General features: G+C 34.2%; 1 protein-coding gene across 2 annotated transcripts; it reads left to right on the top strand.

Annotated features, from left to right (window-relative positions):
- The first annotated feature begins 7,624 nt into the window (after window positions 1-7,624).
- LOC147549866 (phospholipid-transporting ATPase 1-like) lies at window positions 7,625-15,402 on the top strand. 2 transcript variants are annotated; one of them, XM_086671787.1, is made up of 9 exons: window positions 7,625-8,122; window positions 8,520-10,797; window positions 11,456-11,795; window positions 11,995-12,781; window positions 13,038-13,161; window positions 13,433-13,652; window positions 14,033-14,491; window positions 14,579-14,884; window positions 15,005-15,402. In XM_086671787.1, the coding sequence occupies exons 2-8, from the start codon at window positions 9,054-9,056 to the stop codon at window positions 14,778-14,780; spliced, it is 3,876 nt and encodes a 1,291-aa protein (XP_086527913.1). In that variant the 5' UTR covers window positions 7,625-8,122; window positions 8,520-9,053; the 3' UTR covers window positions 14,781-14,884; window positions 15,005-15,402. The 2 variants fall into 2 exon arrangements, with proteins under 2 accessions (XP_086527913.1, XP_086527914.1); XM_086671788.1 differs by having other exon boundaries at window positions 7,627-8,070.
- The last annotated feature ends 9,281 nt before the right edge of the window (window positions 15,403-24,683 follow it).

The raw sequence follows: 24,683 nt of genomic DNA on the forward strand, positions 1-24,683 counted from the left end.
AATTTAATTTAGGTTTTTATCCCCATCTTCAAAGGGTATTAGGGTAAAGACTAAAGAGTCCTTTGATAGGTCAATGACCATTTCTCTTAGCAAACCCCACAAAGGTAGTTTTAAAGGCGGCCCTTCAAAGTGTTATTGATGTTTCAGTAGTAATTCGACAGTTATCGTGTTTATCACATTGTACCGATGTATCTAGAGGTGGACCAATGTGTAGACCAGCCTGGACAGTGTAGGGCTGGGAAAACGGTCCGAGAACCCGTTACCCGGCCTTAACCGCCCGATCTGTAGCAACCCGAGACCCGAAAAGAATCCGAGGCGGGCTCACCCGGCCCGTTAAGACGGGTTTAGCGGTCGGGACACGGGCAGAGCCCTTTGCTTGACGTCTGGCCCGATAAGCCCGATCGAATGGAGCCCGCTACCTACAACCCGAGAACCCGCCCGATATAACCCTAAACTCACCACATATAACTTAATATGAGCCGTCGATTACCTATCTCATTCCCATAAACCCTAGCCTCACCCCTTATATAGGCTAGCCATCAACAGTAGAGATAAAAATTCTCATCTTCATTCTTCTAAATATCACTTCCATAACTCAATTTCTTTTTCATCTAGCCTCCATTCTCCATTTGTAGATTAGTGTTTGTTCTACTTTGTTCCTTTTAGTTTCTAACACATTAATAGATCGGTTGAAATCTTCAATTCAAAGTCTTCAAATCAAAGAGATATATAAGGGTTTGTCATGTTCAAAGGTTCCTCTTGGTCTCTTTAAGAGGGAAGCGAAGATTTGTTCGGTAACAAAAGCAGATTTGTTCATCTACAAAGCAAGAAGATAAAGGAAGATTTATTTTTCTGTAGTTGAAGTGTTTTTCATTCCTCTCTATCTTTTTTCTGTAAAAGTCATGGATTATCTAATTTTATTTTGATTTTACAATTGGTGTCTTCATCTTTAAAATAAATCTTATGAACCACCCATCTGTACATTTACAGAGTAGTATATATAGATTGATTTGTTTAAAAAAAACCCTAGAATGTTATATCTACAGATTTTTTTCATCTATTAATAGATCTCTTCATTAATATATATGTTCATTAGTAGATGATTTCTTCATCTTCAGTAAAAGTTTGTTCATTAGTAGATGATTTGGACCTTTTGATAATTATGTAAATTTGTTTTTTTATTAAACAATTGTTTTTTTTTATATTTTTTAAGTCACAAAAATCCGAGCCCGTTGGAACCCGCTCAGGCTGCCGGGCTCGGACGGGCTACGGGCTCTTATAGGGTGCTTGGTCCGGCCCGATCCGCCCGATCCGCCCGACTCCCTCTCACGGGCTCGGCTTATCCTAGTCTGATTCGCCCGAGTCCAACTCATAGTTGCACGAGCCCGTCCGAGCCCGCCCGATTCCCACCCCTAGGACAGTGACTCAAGGTGAAATCTATACTTTGTCCTATAAAGATATAACAGTTACGAACCAGTAGCTCAGTGGTTTTGACTCCGCCTTGGGCACTGGAGGTTTGACGTTTAACTACCATTGTCTGCACTCTGTTTGCCACTTTTCTTCTTTGAGAAGTGTTAAAGTTGCCCCATGTAAGTATGAAAGGCGCCTCCATTAAGGCAAAGTTTGTGACAAAAACCTTTTTGGGCGTCTTTAAGACAACCCTTCTTGAGAACTAATTCTCGTGTTGCCCTTGTAATACGAGCAATTCACAAAAACGACCTTCAAATTTGACAAGCTTCTAAAATAAACTCTGAGATAAAAAAAAAATGTATTCTTTTCTTTTAATACATCTTACGTAAGGCTATCCGGCTAGCTGAGCATTCTGCCCTGGATGTATCAATGCCTTCGTAACGACCATTGTAATCAATATTAAAATGAAAAAAAATTGGAGGAGGATTCATTCAGAGCAAAAAAAGGAAATTAATAACACTCCAGAGACATCCTTTAATATTACACGCCCAATTACAAGGGGTGGACTCTCAAATTCAAATTTTTGAGAATGCAGTCTCTACCTGGATTTGCCCAAAAGGGAGCCCCAAGGCTGGGTTCCCTGAAAGGTCAGAAGCCCTCCCATGATATTTTTATTGTTTTTAATTTTACAAGAGATTTTTTAAAAAAAAAATAGTTATTCTTTCTATTCTTTTAATTATTCTCCAAATATTTTGTATTATTTCAACCATTCCCAAAACAACCTTATAATACAAAAACAAACAAATTATTGAAATAAATGATTGAGGAACATATTTTTACTAAAATCCATTTTGAATTCCAATACATACACCTAAAAAAGAAATAAGAAGCAAAATAAATAACAAAGAAATAAATCAAATCTTAAAGAAAAGAACAATTATACTTTATTGCGAGGTTTAGTTTTTCACAAGTGTTCTGTAAGATCTGTCTTTTATTGTGAATAAATTTCTCTGCTTCTAATTCGACCGAGACTAGCAACATTTCTTCAACTATAACTCCTCCCTGCATTGCAAAACACTGGTTCTGCTAGAACACTTTTATAGTAATATCACAAACTACATTTTCGATTATCATTTTATGCATTATAATATATGTCTTGATGATATTACCCAATTTTTCTATATCCCACGAAAATGTCGGTCCTCGAGTACGAACAAAACAATCTTGAAGTACGCCAAAAGGCTTCTTCAACATGTCGGTCCTCGGTTATGTTTTTTATGATAGATATCTATGTTCAGATATGATTTTCCCTCAAATAATTAGGGAAAAACCTGCAAAACACAAAGAAGACACTCCGGCGCCCAACCCAGTTATGTGTTTTTTTGCAGTTATGGAAGAATTCAAAGTCGGAGTTTAGAAGATGCACTTCAATCTATTTTTAGGACAAACTTGATATGCTTGTGTAGGATTGGATGAGTTGTAGCAATGCTCGTCTGAGATGATGCGGTGAAAAACAACTATTAAAGAACACACACACAAGTGTTACTATGTTTGAAGTTGAACCTAATGCCCTCAATTTACAAGATGTCGGGTTCCTTGGTTCTAAAAAAATAATTTTCCACAGAAGATGATAGAGTTTGAAAGTGAGATATCACTTCAATTTATTTTCCTTCATAAGAAATTTTGTTAGCATTATTCTTTCAAGTTTATTATAAGGGCGGAAAGAAAGATTAAGCCAAATCACATGTATAGATGGAAAACTCTTTGTGACATGATTTATTCCTTGAAACCTGAAAACTTTTATTTTCCGAAAATCATTTTTTTTCGAAACTGTATTTCCCAAAACCTAATTTTCCCGACAACGGTTTTTCCCCCGAAAGCAATTTTTTCCCCAAGTAATTTTTTTTCCAAAAACTGTTTTTTTTCCCGAAAATGGTTTTTTACTGAAAGTTTTTTTCCTCGAAAACCGTTTTCCCCTAAAATCAGTATTTTTATCGAAAACTGATTTTACTTGAAAAATATTTTTTCTCGCAAACCGTTTTCGATAACCGAAATTTCAAGAAAACAGTTTCGGAAAAATTAGTTACTTGATATTTCGGCTGTCGAAAAAACGATTTTCAGAGAAAATTTTTTTTCGAGAAAAAGAACAATTTCTGGAGATTTTAAAAAAATTATTATGAAAAAATTGAAAAAATGGCTTTCGAAACATTTTTTTATGAAGAAAACGATATTTAAAAAAAACATTTTTGAGAAAACGAGTCTCAAGAAAATGGTTTCTTAAAAAAATAAAATTAAACAAGCGTTTAAAAAACTAAAATAATAATAAATCTTATTATTCTTATCAGTTACCAAAAAAATTTACTTAGACTCAAGATTCCGTCATCAAAACACACTATTAGTAGTTTATTATTTTAAGTCAGTAAGAAAAAATTATACTTGGCAGTTTTATATTGTCCAACAATTTTGGAGTTTTCAAATTCTAGTATTTATTCACTCAAAATGCCTTTTATTTATGAGTTGCTTAAGAAACTATGATACTATTTAGAGAGTCGCTTACACAAATTTATTCAATCAATTAATCCAATTATTGTAGTGTTCAATACTATTTCAGTGGATCTCGTTTTAGTGAGATTCTATCAGTTTTGTCGTTTTAGCTGTTTTTCTAAGTTTGTTTTATCAATTTTTCTTCTATGTCATAAACAAACCTTGGTGTAAAATATTTTCTATATTACAAACATAGACAAGACACCTTTTTAGTTTAGCTCTCAACGACATAACCATCGGTTGATGTGAGCCTTCACCATCTTTATTGGTTATTTGCTTAGTTTATTTTTATTAAAAGAACGTATGCCAAATAAGTAGATAAAATTTTGGGTTATTTTGCAAAAGAGTCTTAAATAAGTACAGGGTTTTGCGAAAGAGGTATGACCTTTTATTTTTTTGCAAAGGGGTTGTGGCCTAAGTATTGACCAGTTAAGTTCTAACACCGTTAAATTTTAATACTGTTAATCTAACTCCATTACTTATAAGTATATTATTACATTTAAGAGATTTATACGATTTTGTCACTAAATTCGCAAATGTGGAAAATTAAGACATCCACCTTGAAAAATATTATTTTTCCACATTTTTCATGGTTACACATTTAAATGATAAATTTCATAATCTAATACATAATGAATAAATTATAAACAAAATTTTTACTCGACATAACCATGAGATAGAAAATCTAAAAGCACATGAAAATAAACCTGAACTTTACTCTGTCTACTCAAGTTAAAGAGTTAGAAAGTAAAAAGAATTTAAGAAGTGTGATGAGGATCCGTAATTTATTTATTTTTATTTTTTTGAAAAAAAAAATCAGAAAACTGACAAAAAAAAAACCTAAGCTTTTCTCTCGTCGGCACAATTTTTTGTAACATTCAATCAACAACACCTCTTTCAATTTCCACAGAAAATCGAGGGTGGAAGAAAGAAAAAAAAAAGATGAACGGAAAGTGCTATTTTCGTACAATAAAAAAGTGGCGGCATAAGTTTGATTAATAGGTATTAATCACCTAAGATGAGGAATATAGTCCGCCGGGTTCACTTTGTTACATCTACATAACAATGTTACCTATCTATGTAATGTGATGTTAAATCTAACATTTATTTAACGGTCAATGTTAGTCCACGATCCCTTCGATAAATAATAAATATGTCCCTTTCGCAAAACCCAATACTTATGTACGCCCTTTTCGCATAATAACACTAAATTTTTTCTAGACAATAATTAGTTCACAAAAAATGTTCTTTTTTATTCTTTTTTGTTTTTCTTTTTTTTGAAAGAAAAATGTTTCTTTTTGTTAGATATTAATGCAAAGGTTTTGTTGCACATCCTTAATTTCTTAAGGATAGTTGTTTTGTTATAAAAGATTTTGTCCATCTTTTTGTGGTTGTTACTTAGTGTAGGAATGTGGTTAGGAGCAGTGAGAGTAAAGAATGAAAAAGATCTCATGTCCTAATTGGTAAGTAAAGTGTCATCCATTAGAATATTTTACCTAACAAAACACTTCATTCTTTAGATATTTTAATTATTAATTGCGTTTTTCTTTAACCTTTTATTAATAAGTTTTTTTTTTGCATTTCTACTTGTATGTAGAGACAGTGTTATCCGTATTGCATTATATATTTTTATCAATCAAATCAATGAAACCTAACATTTAACTTTTTATTTTGTTGCAATAATGTTTAACTTATACTATATAGTTCCTACGGAGTATGAGAAATACCACCGTCTTAAAGTTAAATCATGCAAACAAAACTTAGGACTACACCCCCACTATTATATGAATATTAGGATTACACCCCCACTTTTTGAATTTTTTTGATATACACACCCACGTGGACGGAAACCGTCAACTCAGAGTTTAGTTGGGTGTGTGCGAAACACACACGTCAACCATGACGATTTTACCCTTTTGTAGTTGTTAAAATATTTTCAGAGATTTTGACATACACCCCCAATATTATATGAATTTTTGACTACATCCCCATTTTTTGAAAAAACAAAATTCCTCAATTTGCCCTTCAAAGGTCATCTTTTCCCCCTTTTCTTATAAACTTATTTATCTTAGACAAGCTAAAAGATCAAAGCTAAAGAACTATTTGAGATATCAAACTATAGAAAAGATGGGAGGTGGATGAACCATTTCTTGGTGGTGGTTTTAATTGTTTGGTGGATTGTACTAGAATGGGTTTCATGAAAACTCTAATTAGAACAACTAAAAAAGTTCGGAATTAACTTACTGATGACTGACATACCTTCCTTTTTCTGCCAATGATGAAATACTCAACAAAAAAAAAACTTATTGATGACTGACATACCTTCCTTCTTCTGCCATTGATGGTATTCTTTACAAGAAAACCAGAATTTTTAAATCACCAAAGGGGTTTCCAATGTTCGTGCCTTTAGAGAGAGAAACAGACAATCGCGAAAGGGGTTTCAGTTGTTCATGTCTTTAGAGAGAAGAAAGAACAATTTTCTGGGAGCAATGAGAAACGAAGAATTTGACATATAAGACAAATAAGTTCTTTCTCTTGATATCCCAAATAGTTCCTCCCATCTTTTCTATAGTTTGATATCCCAAATAGTTCTTTTTTGATCTTTTAGCTTGTCTAAAATAAATAAGTTTATAAGACAAAAGGTAAAAGATGATCGTTGGAGGGCAAATTGAAAAATTTTGTTTTTTTCAAAAAATGGGAGTGTAGTCCAAAAATTCATATAATAGTGGGGGTGTATGTCAAAATCTCTCAAAATATTTCAACAACTAAAAAAGGGTAAAATCGTCATGGTTGGCGCGTGTGTTTCGCACACACCCAACTTAACTCTGAGTTGACGGTTTCCATTCGGATGGGGGTATATATCAAAAGTTTTCAAAAAGTGGGGGATGTAGTCCTAATATTCATATAATAGTGGGGGTGTATGTCAAATTCTCCCAACTTAAATTGTATTAGAATTTTTTCACATAATTTGGAAATACTAGGTTTTAATCATTGACGGTAGGTAGGGCTTTAGGGATGAAATATTATGTAGTGATCATCTTCTTTCCCTTTTAATTTGGGCATCTTCTCCCTTAGTAAGAGTTGATCTTCTTATTTCACAATGTATATCTTTTTTGTGGAAAAAAACTTAAATCATAAATTATATTGAAATTTTTTCACATATTTTATAAATATTAGTTTTTAATATTTGATTGTAGATCTTTGGTGCATCTAAAAATTATTTATCGGTCAGTTTCTTTCCCTTTTGGCGTGGCCATCATTTCTGACAATTGATCTTCTTATTTCACATTGTAATTTTCTTTTTTTCTAAATAAAATTGTTTTTTAATTGAAAAAGAAGTTATTAAGCTACTTAATTACAATCTAAAACGGAAATTGAAGATTTTTTTTTTGTGGTTTCGATCTTATAATAATAGTGTTTGGGAAATCTACTTATTGAAGATTACTTTTATTTTAGATATTGAAAAAATGTCAGTACTCACTTCAAAATTTGAATTTACAATTAATAATTGTATAGAAATTGAAAAATAAAATAAAAATTCAGAAAATGATGTCAATAATCCAAAATATAAATGAACTCAGACAAGAATAAGGCAATTATGGAATTTAGAAAATAAAAAAGGAAATAACAAATATACTATTTAAGATAGATATGAATCAATAAGTAAATTAAGGTTAAGATTTTTATCGGGTTATTCGGTACGTAATTTTTCGGGAAACATATTATATCCCACTAAAACATTTCGCAAACGAGTCATCCTCCTCGTCCAACTCGTCTCTTTATTGCTTACATTTTCTCGCATTTCGAGCCGTTTGATCATCCATCCCTTCTCTCTCTCTCTCTCTCTATCTACTTTCTCTCTCTACTTTCTCTCTCTCTCTCTTCGTGAAACATCACCATCCAGCTCTAATCTATGATTATTATTAATGTCTAATACCAACAAAATTTGATCTTTTCCTTTGGATTTTCTCATCTTCTACGATCTGATTTCAAGTTTTGGGTTTATTCTATAGAGAGAGAGAGAGATTGATTAGTTGCTCTCACGATCATCATCAGATCTGATTAGATCTGATCTCTTTTCATTCAAGGGAGTCTCAGAAAGGGAAAATTTGTAAGGTCTTGATTGTTAATGCGATGATGATGATTTTGGATTCAATGCTTTAAAGAGGTTAGGTTTTTTTTTTATTGATTTTGTGGAGAGGGGATCTTTGACGGTGAAACGTTTTTGTTTTTAGGTTTTGGGCGGTGTTTGATTATTGAGTTAAGATGGATTTGAATTGCTTTTATTTTTGGGTTTCGTGTTGATCGTTTGCTTGATTTTTATTTTCTGAAAAATGTAGGTTTTTGTCTGCCTTTTTTTGTGGTTTTTGGTGTAATCAATCGATTTCATCTTTCAATTGACAATTGCCTGGCGTATTTGAGGGGTTTCAGTAAATTAGGGTTTCAAATTTGTCCTGATTTGGTGTTTCTTTCCAAATTTCTTTCATTTCTTGTTTTCTTCTTTACTGGATTTTCCCTTGGATCTTTGTGTAGTTGCTGATGTTTGCAATGTGGGACTTTTACAGGTGAAAGGGTTTGGATTTTGGCCCACTTTGCACGATTTCCTGCTCACCTGGTATTTTCGTCTCAGGGTTGGATCCTTATCATCTGTTGATTAAGTCGGTAAGGGACTACTCATCGTCTTTTGAGTTCTATTACTCCAGCATTCATTTCACAAATACATAAATTTGGTGAAAGGAAGAAGAAAGGCTTAAAGATTATTGATTTGAAAAGGTTTTTTGAGAAGTTGGAATTTTGGAGCAGTTGAGAACAAGTAAAGGCTCATGAATTCCTCTTTTTTAGTTACTAAACACAACATTTAGGGTTTAGGAAATGATGTAGGGTAACTTTGGGTATCTAGCTACCCATTTTAGTAGTATCAAACTGGGGAATGAGAGCTGATGATAATAATTTCCACTGCATAAGATTGATTTCAGTTCGATCAGAATAGAAGGAAACAATGCACCTTTATTTTTCTGTCTTAATCTCTAGAAAGTAGAAAACCATAGTTTGTCGCTCTGTGCTAACCTTTCTCCAATGTTAGTCTTTGAGAAATATTTATGACTTCCGGTGGTCGGCCGTTGCTGTCCTCATCAGATTGTGTATCGGAAGAACTTTCGTCCGTTTTGCCTCCACCAATTTCAAGTATTGGCTCATTTAGCTGCCTCTGTCCTACAGCAGAGCTTTCGCCTTCAAACGTAGAAGAGTCACGAAGCCATTCATTTGACTTAAAAGATCACCAGATTGACTCTGTTGAAGATTGTTCTGAGAAGCCTCTTCAACGGCCCAAAGCAGCTCGTTCAGCTGATTCCCGATTCTTTCAGGAGTTGCGTTTGGAATGCCCTACTCAAAAAACAAGGGATCATCAGTCCTGGGGTGCTATGGAGCTGCAGGGCAATTCCAAAACTTCCGAAATTTCTCTTACTTCACTTGTTCAAGAAAAGCTGAACGACAAATCTCAGCGGATCCGCCACAAGAGCATGCAATTTGAAGATAATTTATCATCTGAGAATTCTAGATCTATATATATTAATGATCCTCGGAGAACGAATGACAAGTTTGAGTTTACAGGGAATGAGATCCGAACCAGCAAATACACTGTGATCACTTTCTTGCCGAAGAATCTGTTTATCCAGTTTCACCGAGTAGCTTATTTGTATTTCCTTGCTATTGCTGCTCTCAATCAGCTACCCCCTCTTGCTGTCTTTGGCAGAACAGTGTCGCTTTTTCCACTCCTGTTTGTGCTCTGTGTTACAGCTATTAAAGATGGTTATGAAGATTGGAGAAGGCACAGATCAGACCGGAATGAGAACAACCGGGAGTCTCTAGTTCTACAATTTGGTCAGTTCCGTCTGAAAAAATGGAAAAAGATTCGTGTTGGTGAGGTTGTTAAAATCTGCGCCAATGAGACAATTCCATGCGACATAGTTTTGTTGGGAACAAGTGATCCAAATGGAGTATCATATATTCAGACGATGAATCTTGATGGTGAATCAAACTTGAAGACGAGGTATGCTCGGCAGGAAACTGCTTCAACAGCTTTTGATATAGGAAGCATTGAAGGGATTATAAGCTGTGAGCACCCTAATAGAAATATTTATGAATTTACAGCTAACATGGATTTAAATGGCCATAAATTTCCTCTCAGCCAGTCAAATATCATTTTGCGTGGGTGCCAGCTGAAGAACACAGACTGGGTAATTGGTGTTGTTGTCTATGCTGGACAGGAAACTAAAGCAATGTTAAATAGTGCAGCATCGCCTTCTAAAAGAAGCAGACTAGAAAGCAATATGAACAGGGAAACCTTGTGGCTATCAATTTTTCTTTTTATCATGTGTATGGCAGTGGCGATTGGGATGGGTCTTTGGCTTAAGAAAAATGGAGATCAGCTCGATACATTACCTTATTACAGAAGAAAATACTTAACTGGGCAGTTCAAAGGGAAAAACTACAAATATTACGGAATTGAATTAGAGATCCTCTTCTCCTTTTTGAGTTCTGTAATTGTGTTTCAGATAATGATACCCATATCATTGTATATTACGATGGAGTTGGTTAGGTTGGGACAGTCATACTTCATGATCGAAGATAAGGAGATGTATGATATTAGTTCGCAGTCAAGGTTTCAGTGTAGATCCTTGAATATAAATGAGGACTTAGGTCAGATACGATATATATTCTCAGATAAGACAGGGACACTAACTGAGAATAAGATGGAGTTCCGTAAAGCCAGTGTATATGGTAAAAATTATGGGAACTCTTCACATAACAGTGACCATCTATTGCACGAAACATCTATTGCAGGTAATAAAATCTTCTCTCTTTTTTTTACTAGATAAAAGGTTAAATATTTTTTTTTGGATAATTTGAATTAATATTAACGAAGAAAGGAAGGAACTACAAGCACTCGAAAAACGAAAAGCAAAGCTAAGACAGATTACAAAAGACATCCTCCCAATTAGAGATGAAGTCGACACAAGACTTATTCCTAGCCCAAACTATTTGCCTGCTCGATAAAAGGTTAAATATATGTCCTATAAGGAAAGTTATTGTGAGACATCTCTTATTATATATATATATATATATATATATATATATATATACATATCGAACCAGCGACAAGATATAACAGACTAAACCTTACGAACATGTTTACCTATTTGATACATGTCATAGTTAGATATGAATCACATGTTGGATGGGGATCTGTCATTTTTGCTCTTGCACAAAGATCTGTCTCATCATTGTTATACACGAGATAAATATTGATGATTATGTTGCTTAGCTATCAACATTCCTACACTAGCACAAAGTTCTTGTCCAATATAACATGTTTGGGGAGGAAAAAGTCATTAGTAAAAAGCCTATTTTTGTTACTAAAAAAACCTTGTATGCATTAGTCATGCTTTACAAATCTCACATAGTGTTATACTGAATCAGCATATTTTGTTACATGTTGCAGAAGTAGGGATGCAATTGAAAAGATGGAAGCTTAAGTCTGATATAACTGCTGATAATGAGCTTGTTGAATTATTGCATAAGGATCTAGATGGAGATGAAAGGATAGTAGCGCATGAGTTTTTCCTTACATTGGCAGCTTGTAATACTGTCATACCAGTGGTAACTCAAAGTTCTTCTAGTGGTACAATGAATGAATTACAAGAGGACATAGAAGCTATTGACTATCAGGGTGAGTCTCCTGATGAGCAAGCTCTAGTCGCTGCAGCTGCAGCTTATGGATACACTCTTGTTGAGCGAACCTCGGGACACATTGTAATTGATGTCAATGGGGATAAATTGAGGTAGATAATTGCACTCCCTTCCGAATTTGTGACAGTGTCGGCCTATTTCCTGTAGAGTGTACTTTGCAACCAGTGGAATGTTCATGTAGTCTTGAACTAATCACCCTCATCCAATTTGATTTGCTTTCTTGTTTATACATCGATGTTTTTAATCCAATAAGATGCTTAGCTGATATTATTGTAACTTTATTCAATCCAGGTTGGATGTATTGGGTTTGCATGAGTTTGATAGCGTGCGGAAACGAATGTCAGTTGTTATTAGATTCCCTAACAATGCTGTAAAAGTTTTAGTGAAGGGGGCGGATACTTCAATGTTTAGTATTTTAGCAAAGGAGACTGAAATGTCAACCAATATGAAGCACACAACGCAGAATCATTTGACTGAATACTCTAGAGAAGGTTTACGTACACTTGTCCTTGCTTCAAGGGATCTTACAGATGAAGAACTTGAGGAGTGGCAGTGTTTTTATGAAGAGGCAAGCACTTCACTAACTGATAGATCCACGAAGCTACGCCAAACAGCAGCTCTTATCGAATGTAAATTAAATCTTCTTGGGGCTACTGGAATCGAAGACAAGCTACAAGATGGTGTGCCAGAAGCTATTGAATCCCTTAGACAAGCAGGAATTAAGGTCTGGGTGCTCACAGGAGATAAGCAAGAAACTGCAATTTCAATTGGTCTTTCATGCAAACTCCTGACCCCGAATATGCAGCAGATTATTATAAACGGTACTTCCAAGGATGAATGCAGAAATCTTCTATCTGATGCTAAGGTTAAATATGGTGTTGAATCAACAGATAACATGACTAAGCATTTGAAACAGAAAAAGATTGTTGAGAATAATTATCTCGAGATTCCTGATGAAATAAAGAGCTCCGATGTGGGACAATGGGATGTTGATAAAGTTGCAGACATGACCAATACAGCACTGATAATCGATGGAAACAGCCTTGTGTACATATTGGAGAAAGATCTGGAGCAAGAGGCATGGATCTTTCCTTTAAATCTTCCTTCTGTATCATGACTTGTTTTAAGTTTAATTAAAGAGGATTTATTAGTAATAGGAAACATAGGTCGGCAACCAAAATGAGGTCCATCCTTCCAATATCACCGACTTGTTTTCTGTTTGCTTGCATCAGGACTCTAGCAATTTCTTTTACAATTTTGTATTTGCTTGTATCAGCATTTAAACTTAACACTGTTTATTTGCAATCTCTCATGGTTGCCATTTCGTTCTACAGCTTTTCGATCTCGCAACTTCCTGTAAAGTTGTGCTGTGTTGTCGTGTTGCTCCTCTGCAGAAAGCTGGAATTGTTGACCTAATTAAGAGTCGAACAGATGACATGACACTGGCTATTGGAGACGGTGAGTTGGATCTTTTGGTAATTTATTTTGTCTGTACTTCTTCGGAAGTTTCTTATTCCAGTAGTGTCCTTCGGAAAGCGCGTCTTTCACATCCATAACAGTTGCCATAATATTTTTTAAACACTTCAACTGGAGAAGTCATTGTTTTATCTGTGTTTATAGACTTGGCCAAGATTCGATAGTCATGCTGTTGTATTTAGTAACAGTGGTTTTATCAGAGAGCATCTATTTTCTCCACTCACAGTTTCAATCCACTGAACTATTTTGGCAGGCGCTAATGATGTTTCCATGATCCAAATGGCGGATGTTGGTGTCGGGTTATGTGGTCAGGAAGGACGTCAAGCTGTGATGGCAGCGGATTTTGCCATGGGACAGTTCAAGTTTCTGAAAAGATTACTCCTCGTACATGGGCATTGGAATTACCAGCGTGTTGGTTACTTGGTTTTATACAACTTCTATCGTAATGCTGTATTTGTGCTGATGCTGTTCTGGTATGTTCAGTTATCTTGTGGCATTCATGAAATCTTCACTAGTTACAATTCTTCTGTCTTATTTCTGTATGTTTCCCAGTTCGATTTAGCTTGTACGGTGTTGTTCGTTTTTTATATTCGGACTAAAAAGTTTTACCGAGTAATTTCATATTTAATGTGATATCCCTATGTCAAAAATGTGAATTTGGTTTCAGATTTTAGTAGTAGGAAAACATAGAATGAGTTCTTGAAGTCGGGTGAATGTGTCAGTCGTTATGTCACTATAGCAGCAAAATTATTCAAATTTTTACCTACAAATTACAATTCTAAATTTTACCCATCAAGTAGTGATATTACTTCACCCTTTGTTATTAATAACGAGTTTCTTAATTTATCTGCAGGTACATCTTATGTTCAGCTTATTCTACAACATCAGCAATTACAGACTGGAGCAGTATGCTCTATTCTATTATTTATACTTCTGTTCCTACAATAATTGTGGGTGTTCTTGATAAAGACTTGAGCCATAAAACACTTCTTCAGTACCCAAAGCTTTATGGGTCAGGGCATAGACATGAGAGTTATAATATATGGCTCTTCTGGATAACAATGATCGATACACTCTGGCAAAGTCTTGTTCTCTTCTATGTCCCTGTTTTTATCTACCAAGGGAGTACAATGGATATTTGGAGTATGGGTAGTCTCTGGACAATTGCTGTTGTCGTTCTTGTTAATATTCACTTGGCAATGGACATTCAACGTTGGCTATTGCTTACTCATCTTGCAACATGGGGTTCCATAGTGATCACTTACGTTTGTATGGTGGTGTTGGATTCCATACCAATTTTCCCGAATTACTGGTTAGTCACTCTCTCTCAGTGACTCTCTCTCTCTCTAGATCAAGAACTGTGTTTGTCAGTGTTTTAAGCTTTGTTTATGTTTGACAGGACAATTTATCATTTGGCAACCTCGGCTACTTATTGGCTCAGCATTTTACTGATCACAGTGTTAGCCTTGCTACCACGTTTCCTTATAAAGGTTATAAAGCAGAACTTTTGGCCTTCTGATATTCAGATAGCTAGAGAAGCAGAAATACTAAGAAAACGTCGGCGAAATGTGCAATCAAGATCAGATCAGAGTTCAGGTTGACACTGTATACTGTTTGTTTGTGGTCAAACACAATTTTATACTGTTTGGCAACAGGTTATCCTTCATTTGGCTTCGTTATGGAATTCATCATTACAAGTCCCATGGTATCTCTCTCTCTCTCTCTCTCTCTCTCTCTCTCTCTCTCTCTGTATATATATATATATATATATATATGTATCTTGAGCGTGGTATCTTAGTCTATGTTTTTGTTTCTTATGTAACAGATGAGTGATCTGAGTGCAAGTGTGAGGAGCAAGATCGTAGACTTAAGCGAAGGAGTTGTTGGCAGATGAAAGATGAGCAGTGTATAGAGATTTGGGAAATTAGAGCTAGGATAGCAATCCTACTATGTTTTAACACAAAATGAACAAGAAGTAAATTCAATCAGGAAAGAAGATAGAGGAATGGCCATATCTGGTGAGTTTCTGTGCATCTGGTTGAGATGATGAAGCAGGGTTTTCTCTCTGTAGATATGGTGCATCTGTAAGCAACACTAAGGCTTAAAGTTATACGATATGTGCTCTCGATATAATAATAAATATATACAAAAAGAAAAACAAAGCTTGTGTTTGGGTTTTATTTCTTACCAATGGAAATGCAAAAAAGTTTTCCTGTTTCTAAATGAATGGTAGGATTTGGCAGGTATTTTTAATGGAATAGGGACATTGTGTTCTCATGAGTTTGGAGAGTTCCATTTGGAGCCAAAATGTGGTCAAGTGAGATATAGAAACTACATTTTTTTTATAATGTTTCTTATATCAAGTACATAATGTAACTTCGAATGACATTCATTTTTCTACCTGTCTTATGGTACATTTGGAAAGCACGATGTGATCAATGTTTTGAGAATATCATTAGTAAAACCTCACAAGTTATTAATCAGATACTATCATTCCCTCGCACTCCTGAAGTAGTTAAAACCACTAAGCGATTATGTTCTCACAGTTGGACTCCACCAGTTTATCCGTACTATAAAATTAGCACTGGTGCCTCGTTTATTGACATTAAAAATTGTATTGGGATTAGTTTTATTGTTCATGATTTACATGTCAAACTCATTGAATCAATTTCATAAAAAAAAACTCATTGAAGCAAAAGTAGAAATTCTTCGAGCGAGGAAAGTGAAGTCAAAGTCATTTTATCCGCAGTTCGTTGGGAGATCATTCGCAAGTACAAGCACACTATTATCGAAAGTGACAACCAAAGTCTAATCCAACATATGCACGATTCCAGGAAATCATTGGAGTTCTGCAAGACTGCAACTCAAGTCAAAACTCTCATCACAAAGTTCAACAGTATTCAGTACTTTAGCGTAAAGTATTGTCTGACGCCTGCTTCAAGACATTTAATAGGGAGTGAGGAAATTAGGCACCAATAACACTTTGAGAGACGTCTTTAAAATTATCGTCATTAGAGGTGGATTGGCGTAAAGGTGTTCTTTGAATCCTCTTTTTTTGTTTCTCCTTTTTTCTTTTCAAATTTCTGTTTCTGCTAAAACCATATTTCAAAAGAACATGGACTTGATTTTATATAATTCTGGGTCTTAATTTAGGTTTGAAAAAGTTGAATGGTGGATATACAGCCCAAAGTTCAAGGGGATTAGGTAAAGAATGTGAAATCCCACACTCACTGTCTACCAGCCCAAACCCTTACCCACTCCACTCAAACCAACCCATTCATGAAGTTCTCAAGTTGTTCTTCCTTTCACATAAACTCAGACTCTTATCAATTGTCTTGCTTTTACATAAAAGAACGAACTGGATAATTCTAGAGGAATGCTTCTAACATGTGCATTATGAGCACCTAGTAATTCATATCTTTTACTGTATTATAATTTTCACAAGTCAAAATTTAACACATCTTCTTGATTTTTGCGGATTCTAAGAGGGTGTTTGATTTTTTAGCACTTACAAGTGCTACCACTTACTAAGTGATAATCACTTAGTAAGTGATATCAAATGTAAGTGCTATGGCGTTTGTTTTCCATCGGTTCTAAGTGCTTGATTTTAATTTTTATATTAATTCTAAATGTTATAAAAATGAAAAATTGTCTGTTTTAACCTTGGTGTATTTACACATTAGTATTTCATATTAATTCGTAATAAGTTCGTTAGTTTAGGTAAAAGAAAATTACGGTTTACGAATGTTATGTCAAAAATATTAATCGTAAATAATTAAGAATTATGAAGCTGAAAGAACTTAGTTGCATCATGGAGTTTGGGTGTTCCATGATTAGTGAAGGAAAAGATGTTAAAAAAAATTAAGAGGAAAACTTAGGTGAATGATGAGTGAAGATAGAGAAGAGTCATAGCGAAAGTCATAAAAAGATTTTATATTTATCAATTGTTTAAGATCTTCTTCTTAGTTAAAATTATATTGGTAATTACAATGTTAGGAGAAGGATAGAAATGTCCTTTTTAGCACTTACAAAGTAAGTGCAGAATAATAAGCTTCAATTTGGAGCTTACTATTTTGCACTTACTTTGCCACCACTTAGAAGTGATTTTCACTTATTAAGTGAGAAAACAAACGACCTAAAATTGCCGGCCCGCACTTAACAAGTGAAAATCACTTAATAAGTACAAAAATCAAACACCCTCTAAGTTCCTATCATCTCTAACTTAAAAGAAAATAAGTGTTTTTAAGGCCGATGGTAGGGAAAGTCAGTACTAGAACAACAAAAGTTTATTGAGCCGTTCCAAAAGAGAACCGTTAGTAGACTAGTATTGGGTACTAAAGGTTTCACCTCAATATAAATTCAACACCTTAAACCGAACAAACACTATATGACAACAAAAAGGTCTCTAAATTCCCCATTTGGCAATTTAAGAGCATTATTGATTTTAAGCACCTCGATGATTGACCATAGAAAATAAATCTAACTGTCCAAATCTAGGTGGACTTGTATAGAATTACATGTAAATGTGCCGTACCGAAACGTAGAAAATTGAAAGTCAAAATAAAAAGGGATGGAAGAAAGAGGTGATAGATTTTTAACCAAAAGAACCCACACGGTAAGGTTTTCAACCATTTGTTTCATACTTGGTGATATATATATATATACTAGGGTATAACCCGTGCCTTTGGCACGAACATTTTTCAGTAAATATATTTCATATTTGAAAAAAAAAAATTAATCTAAAAAATAAAAACACTGTATAGCGGAAACAGTAAGTCAGTAATTATATATTAACCAATATAAACATAGCAACCCCTTCCCAAAAAGTACCAACTAAAACAATCAAATTTGTTTTAAGGTAGAAATTAATCTTCTTCTGTAATAATTTGTTGATATATTTACCCGCAATCCATTTCTATATGGGTTTTGATAGTAACCAAGTTATTTCATTATTGGCGTAAGAAAGAGTAGTTATGCAAGAAGAGTAGAACAAATTAATTGTCAACACTAACTTCAAGAGAAACCTGATCTATCATCCGTAGAGAAACCCATCTTAAAATTTTCAAGTCAAATTTATGGACATTACAAAAAAAAATTAATAAATAGGTTATCATTAGAAGACTTGTACTTAAAATCGTCAACAATCCTGAAAAAAATTATATAAAAACATTAGAAGGCCGCTTTGTACCATAACTCTGCATAGATATACAATGAAGAAAACAAAGAAAAATTTTAACAAACAACCTAAAATAATAAATAGTAAGAACTGTATAATAGTGAACACCAGAAGGAGCCAAATAAAATTTGTAATAAGCACAAGTTAAACACAAGCAAAGAAGGAATAACATGAAAATAAAATAAAAATTACCCAAAACATCGACTATTTGAATGAAACTCGCTAAAAATATAAAATGACATAAATTGTTAAAATAGTCTATTTAATTTGATTGGTTTAGGAGCTCCATACATCCTTTGATAATTTATATTCACATTATGCCGTTACTTCAATAAATTCTAATGGAGGAAGAAGAAGGGCTTGTTACATATTTAGCAGACAAACTTATTGTATATTTTTTTAATTTGTTTGATGCCGGTGACATTTTAACAAACACTATGCGGCCAATACATAACAAAGACTATTAAAACCCTAAACCAAGAGCAAGGGTCCAAAACTAATATTAGCTAAGATAGATTATCTTATAAACTAAATTTATATGGAAGTCAAATACAGGGGAATATCTTCCTTGAAACTTAACCATTAAAATTGGTGATGTATGGGGAGAGAAAACGTGGTATGATATTACAAGGAGAAATAGAGAAATAACAAACTAACCCTATTTGAATTGGTAAAGACTAAAGATCATAGAGGAAAGAAATCGATTGGGTACGGAAAGAAATTTAACTTAATTTTAACCGTGAACCGAAGATTAATTTTCCTACTATTTTAACTTAAAAAAAAAGACTATATTTTAAATTTTTGAGAAGGACTTCTAGGGTATACCCCGTGCCCTAGGGCACGAACAGTTGTATCAATTAAATTTGACGACTTTCAATATTTATTATTGCTATATAGTGGATACCATAATTTTTTGGTATTCTACTTTTTTTTTTTTTTTGTTGAAGAATTTTGGTATTCTACTTATTATTTATTTATTTTTATTTTATTTTTTCTTAAATTAGTTATTTTATGAGAGAGATTTCAATTTCTTTTTTTAACCCTTGCAATATCTTTTGTTTCCTTTTTCTCAAATTAGATATTTTATTTCTAAGAAAGATTTTTTAAATAGGTTATTTTATTTCTACGAAGGACTATATCTTAAATTTTGGGAAGGGCTTCTAGACAATATCTCTTATTAAATAAGGATGTTTGTCCCAGTCATCGTTTTCCCTTCTGTTTTATATAATAGATATATATATCTCTTTTTTCTAATGCCCCAAATACTTATTTGAGACATATATTAATCTATGACCCCAAATACTTTTTGTCACAGAAATGGTAGCCACATCGATATTGTCCTATATAATTTACTCTTTTTTGATAGCAAAGTTCTTCACAGTACAGTTTTGAAACTTCACCGATGTCTTTTTTGATAGCCAAGTCCTATAGAATTAAGTATCTTTAAGACTAATAATGGGAGGATGTCTATTCGAGTACCATCTTTCAACTGTTGACTTTTCCGAATTTCATGAGAGAAAGAGACGCCTAGATAGTCAATGAATCAGGTAGTAGGTAGCAACTCATTTTTTCTATAAAAATATAAATAAATTTTAGATAAAATCATAAGTTTTTATTATATAACATTTTCTCATCACCAATAGACCATTTTACCAAGAATATTATCTATACAAGGTTGACCTAGAATAGTTGCCAAACCTCTCAAGGAGGCCACTAGTTTTATAACCAACGTAAAAAGAAAAAAAAAAAGGCAATGATAAAGTTACAAAAAATTTTGACAAAAAAAAGGTTTCCAGCTGATGTGGCGGGTGTAGTTTCAAACTTTGACTAAATCTAAGCCGTTGAGAGATGAAAATCACAACCGCCACATCAGTTGAGAACTTTTTTTTGTCAAAATCTTTTGTGATTCTAGCATCTCTCAAAAAAAAAGTGAAGAGAAAAAGTATTTTCAAGAGTCTTTACCTAAGATTCCTTAAATTCCCAAACGGTTCTTCATCGTCTGATCTTTGCCAGTCGGCCCTACAGTTTGTTTTCCTAAAGGTTGTGATTAAACTTGTATTTTCACCAATTTAATTAAAATCTAACTACCTCATTAATTTTGCCATTTTTCGATTTTTCAAGGGACTCATCTTCTTCAACTTGTGTTATCTCACCATTGCTACAACAATTCATCTTCTTGGACAAATCTTATCAAGAGATAAATGTCCTTCACCAACAAAAGTTTTGTTTTCAACCCAATTTATTTATTTGTAAGTTTTTTTTAGTAAATTGTCCTCTTGTTCATCAAAATATATTTTTGTTAGTTTATTTTCACCAAAGTCTATCAATATTATTTTAGTTTTCATGGACTTTAAAAATGTCAAGATTTTGAATGTCATAACTCATCTTATTCATCATAAATCCCTCCAGTACAAGCCCTTAAATGAATACTTATCTTTTGACTTTTACAATTATCTTATTTTAGTTATTGGAGATGAATACAAATCCTATCATTGTGAATGGTGTCTGATATGTTACTTTCACTTATAGTTGAGAAGGAAAAAGAGCTAGCAAAGTTAAAACTAGAGTAACTCTCGGAAAACAAATGAAGTGTAACTTTATGATTCCTTGATTAGAATGTCATTAGTTCTACCAATCCTACAAATGCCACAGGATCATCAAGACTTCTGTGAAAAGAGCATTAAAATTACACGAAAGAACAATTATTCGACTGTGTAAGAGTTTTGGTACACTTGTTGAAGAGACATATACCATATACTTGTTGAAGAGACACATTGTTATGAAAACTTGCATGTGAAAGAGATGCGAGGAATTATATAAATGAGCTTAGACAAGACCGTCTTGGGTGATGTTGAAACAATCATCGCTATTTCTTGAAGATGGAGATAATATATTTTTTTAATCTTATGGACCACGATATGAAAATTGTCATTTGCAAAACTTGTTTTGGGCAGATGGAAGAAGTAGAAACTGTTATAAGGAATTCAAGGACGTGATCACGTTCCCTAAGACTTATCACCGTACATGTATGAAATGCCTTTTGCACTATTAGTTGGAGATCATCATGGTCAAACAATCTTAATAATTGTGGTTTCAACTCACATGAGAATATAGTAATTTGTATGGTTATTTGAGACTTAACTTGCTTACATGCATGACTCTCATCACATAGGAAAAATCACGAGCCAAAATGAGATAATGAAAGATATCATTGCAAAAGTGTTCCCTAAAAATATACATAGATTGTGTTCATGACATATTCTTAAGAAGTTGGCTGCAAAGTTTGTCAGTATCAAAATTTATGAGCATTTCGACCAGACAATGCGTAATTTGGTAAATGATTCATATACGAAGCTGAGTTTGAACGTGGTTGGTTTAAAATGTTTAACAAGTATGATTTGTATCAGCAAAAGTGACTTACTGAAATATAAGAGGTAAGACATAGTTGAGTCCAATTTTACCTTAAGACTACTTGAGCAGGTACGTCAAGTACACAATGTAGACTAACGATGTAAATGCATTTTTTGATGCTTATGCTCATGCTAAACCATCTTTACACCGTTTTTTCTAACAATATGGTCGTGCCACGCGAAATAAAGTAGAAAAAGAAACACAAACTAGTTTTGATCATGTTCACAAATGATACCATGTGGGAAAAGATTTCGGACCGAGAAACCAGTACAAAATGTCTATACTAATAAAAATTCAAACGATTCCAAAAAGAATTAGCTGCATTATTATATCTTTATCCTCATTGTACTCGTTAGACGCACATATATATAAATTATGACATGTGAAATCGAATTCGATTGGAGAATAATATCATAAGACTACGATATACACAATTTTCTTTAGTCAATCACAACAAACAATATCGTGTACATATTTATGTTATATAAAAGATAATGTTAAACTTTTTATAAAAAGAACTACACCAAAATCAAGATAGAATAAGACCATGATTTTTCAAGTGGTAGTATTAAAAAACCTTTTGGCAGTACTCATGGACATCAGATAGTTTGACCTTCTAATGTAGACGCAGCGGAATAATTAAAGAACAATAAAATAAACTAAGAATAATTAAAGAAAACTGTAAGAAACGATAAAATAAACTTAAATTCTTAATAACTTCAATGGGTTTTCTCTTCAAGGTGAATAATAACATAGACTAGATCTCCTTTTATAAGATAATAAACCTTCCTAGATAGACTCAAACTAGGATTCTTAAAATAATAAACTACTCAAACATGGAAACTTTAAAAATAAAGAAATATCAAATTAAAGTAACTTCTCCTATACTAAATAAACTACTATTATAACCAAATAAGATGTGGGCACGCGTGGACGTGGGCCCACACATTTATGCGCCTGCATCAGCACCCTGTTCCCCAGAAGGTTCGTCCCGAACCGATTTCGATGAAGAAAACAAGTTGATGCACCCGCAGACGATGAACTTTGTCATGACGATCCGTAATTCCCACTTCGAACGAAGTTTGCACTGGAATGGAAGGATACTAATGTGCAAGTAATCGTCAATCTCGTACCCAAACTCATATGCCAATGATTCTCGCAAAATTAACCTTAGTGAATAAATAATGTTCATCTTGCCATCTTCCCACGGTAGGCACAACCACTTAATCTTCAAGAAAGTGTGAAGTACTATGAGCAAGTGTGAAGTAAGAGTAATTGTAACAAATTTCCAAAATACTCCATCAATAGCCAAAGTATAAGCATAACCATCGCTAACTAAGATATCGATATGGAACCATGTAGTGTAGATATGCCACGCAAAATTGACTTTTCCAAGTTCATCTGCATGTAGTTTATGTACTCTAACGTGATCAATACCTGGAGCCCACTGTTTGTTTTCTTCAATTGATATGTGAAACCTAGGTGGAAGTTGTTCAATTGGTATGTGATCTTTGACCATTGAGTATAGGTTCATTGTAAGAATTGGGAAATTGATCCTCTTTTTCATAATTGTTTGAAGAAAATTTGGTAGGAAGAGATTTGATAGAGAAAGCGGCGATGTGGGACATAATTGATTCGGAAAATTCTGGGTTGTTCTTCTTGTTCCTCTTTTTCTTAATTGTTTCTCTTGTTGTTCTTCTTCTTGGTTGTGATGGGTTTTGATAATTGCTTTTTGTTCTTCTTTTCCTTCACTAAATTCTGGGTTTTGATTACTTGGGTGTGTTGATAACTGAGTTTCAACTTGAGGAGAAGATTCAAAATTTTCTGACAGAAGTGTTGGGGATATGGAAGATTCAAAATTTTCTGGTAGAAGTGTTGGGGATATGGAATAGTAAGGAGAGGTTTGTTGTGTTGGTGATGGTGTTTGACACCAAAAGATTGGGAGGGAAACAGGAACATGCATGTTGGTGATATTGGGGTAGGATTATTTGGGTGGTGGCTATAGATGGGATTTGAATATTATGTATAGGGAAACTAGGGGTGCCTATAGAATCCGGGTTGTAGCCTACATAACTAGGGTTTGTATATGTGTGGTGGAATGTTTGGCTGGAGAAGGGTTCCTGTAGAGAATGAGGAGAAAGATGATGTGGAGGTGCTTGTAGTTGTTGTTCCTCATTGTAAACTTGTGGGTGGTTATAAGAGTTGAATTGGGAGAAGCTGAGTTGGTTATGGGTTGAGTGGCCCAGGGTGGTTAATGGTGTTGTAGGGTATGTGGCAGTGGGTAGTGGGTTCCGAAAAAAGTAGGGTTTGGGGGCTGATGGTCGGGTATGTGATGGTATATTAGCATGGGTTGGCCAATTGTTCCAATGTTTGCGGAAGATTCGAGAAAGAGTGGGTTTGAGAATGGAGGGTAGGGTGCGGTTATGTGGGGGCTAGTAATGTTGTGTGGAGTTCTATTGGTGGTCTGAATTGGTGTAGAAGATGTGGGTGGTATACTGTTGTAGGTAAAGTGGAATGGTGGGGGTGTTGTGGGACATGGGTTGTATATTGTAAAACCAAAGAGTGTGTGTGTAGTTGGATTAGTGGCATAAGTGTTGGAACTTCCTGGGATGTTGAAAGTGTTGGTGGGTACTGTTGGTGGACTAATGGAAGTCGGGTAAGAAGTGGGTTGTTGGGCGGTGGATGGTGGTGGTGTCGGTAGAGATGAGGGTTCGGGGTTGCGGTTTTGGTGGTGGGTTTCGAGTGGAATGGTGCTTGGTGAATAATATTGCCGAGGGGTCTGGAATGGGTATGGTTGGGTTATACTTGGGTTGGTAGTAGATTGATGGTCGTTGAAGGAAAAAGGTGGTGTGGTTGGAGTGGTTGTAGGGTTTATGTATGTTAATGGGAAAACCGGTAAGAGTGGTGGTGTAGTGTT

Source organism: Eschscholzia californica, unplaced genomic scaffold, assembly GCF_041429995.1.
Source record: "Eschscholzia californica isolate CP2 unplaced genomic scaffold, dmEscCali1.0.p SCAF_3, whole genome shotgun sequence".
NCBI classification, from domain to species: domain Eukaryota; kingdom Viridiplantae; phylum Streptophyta; class Magnoliopsida; order Ranunculales; family Papaveraceae; genus Eschscholzia; species Eschscholzia californica.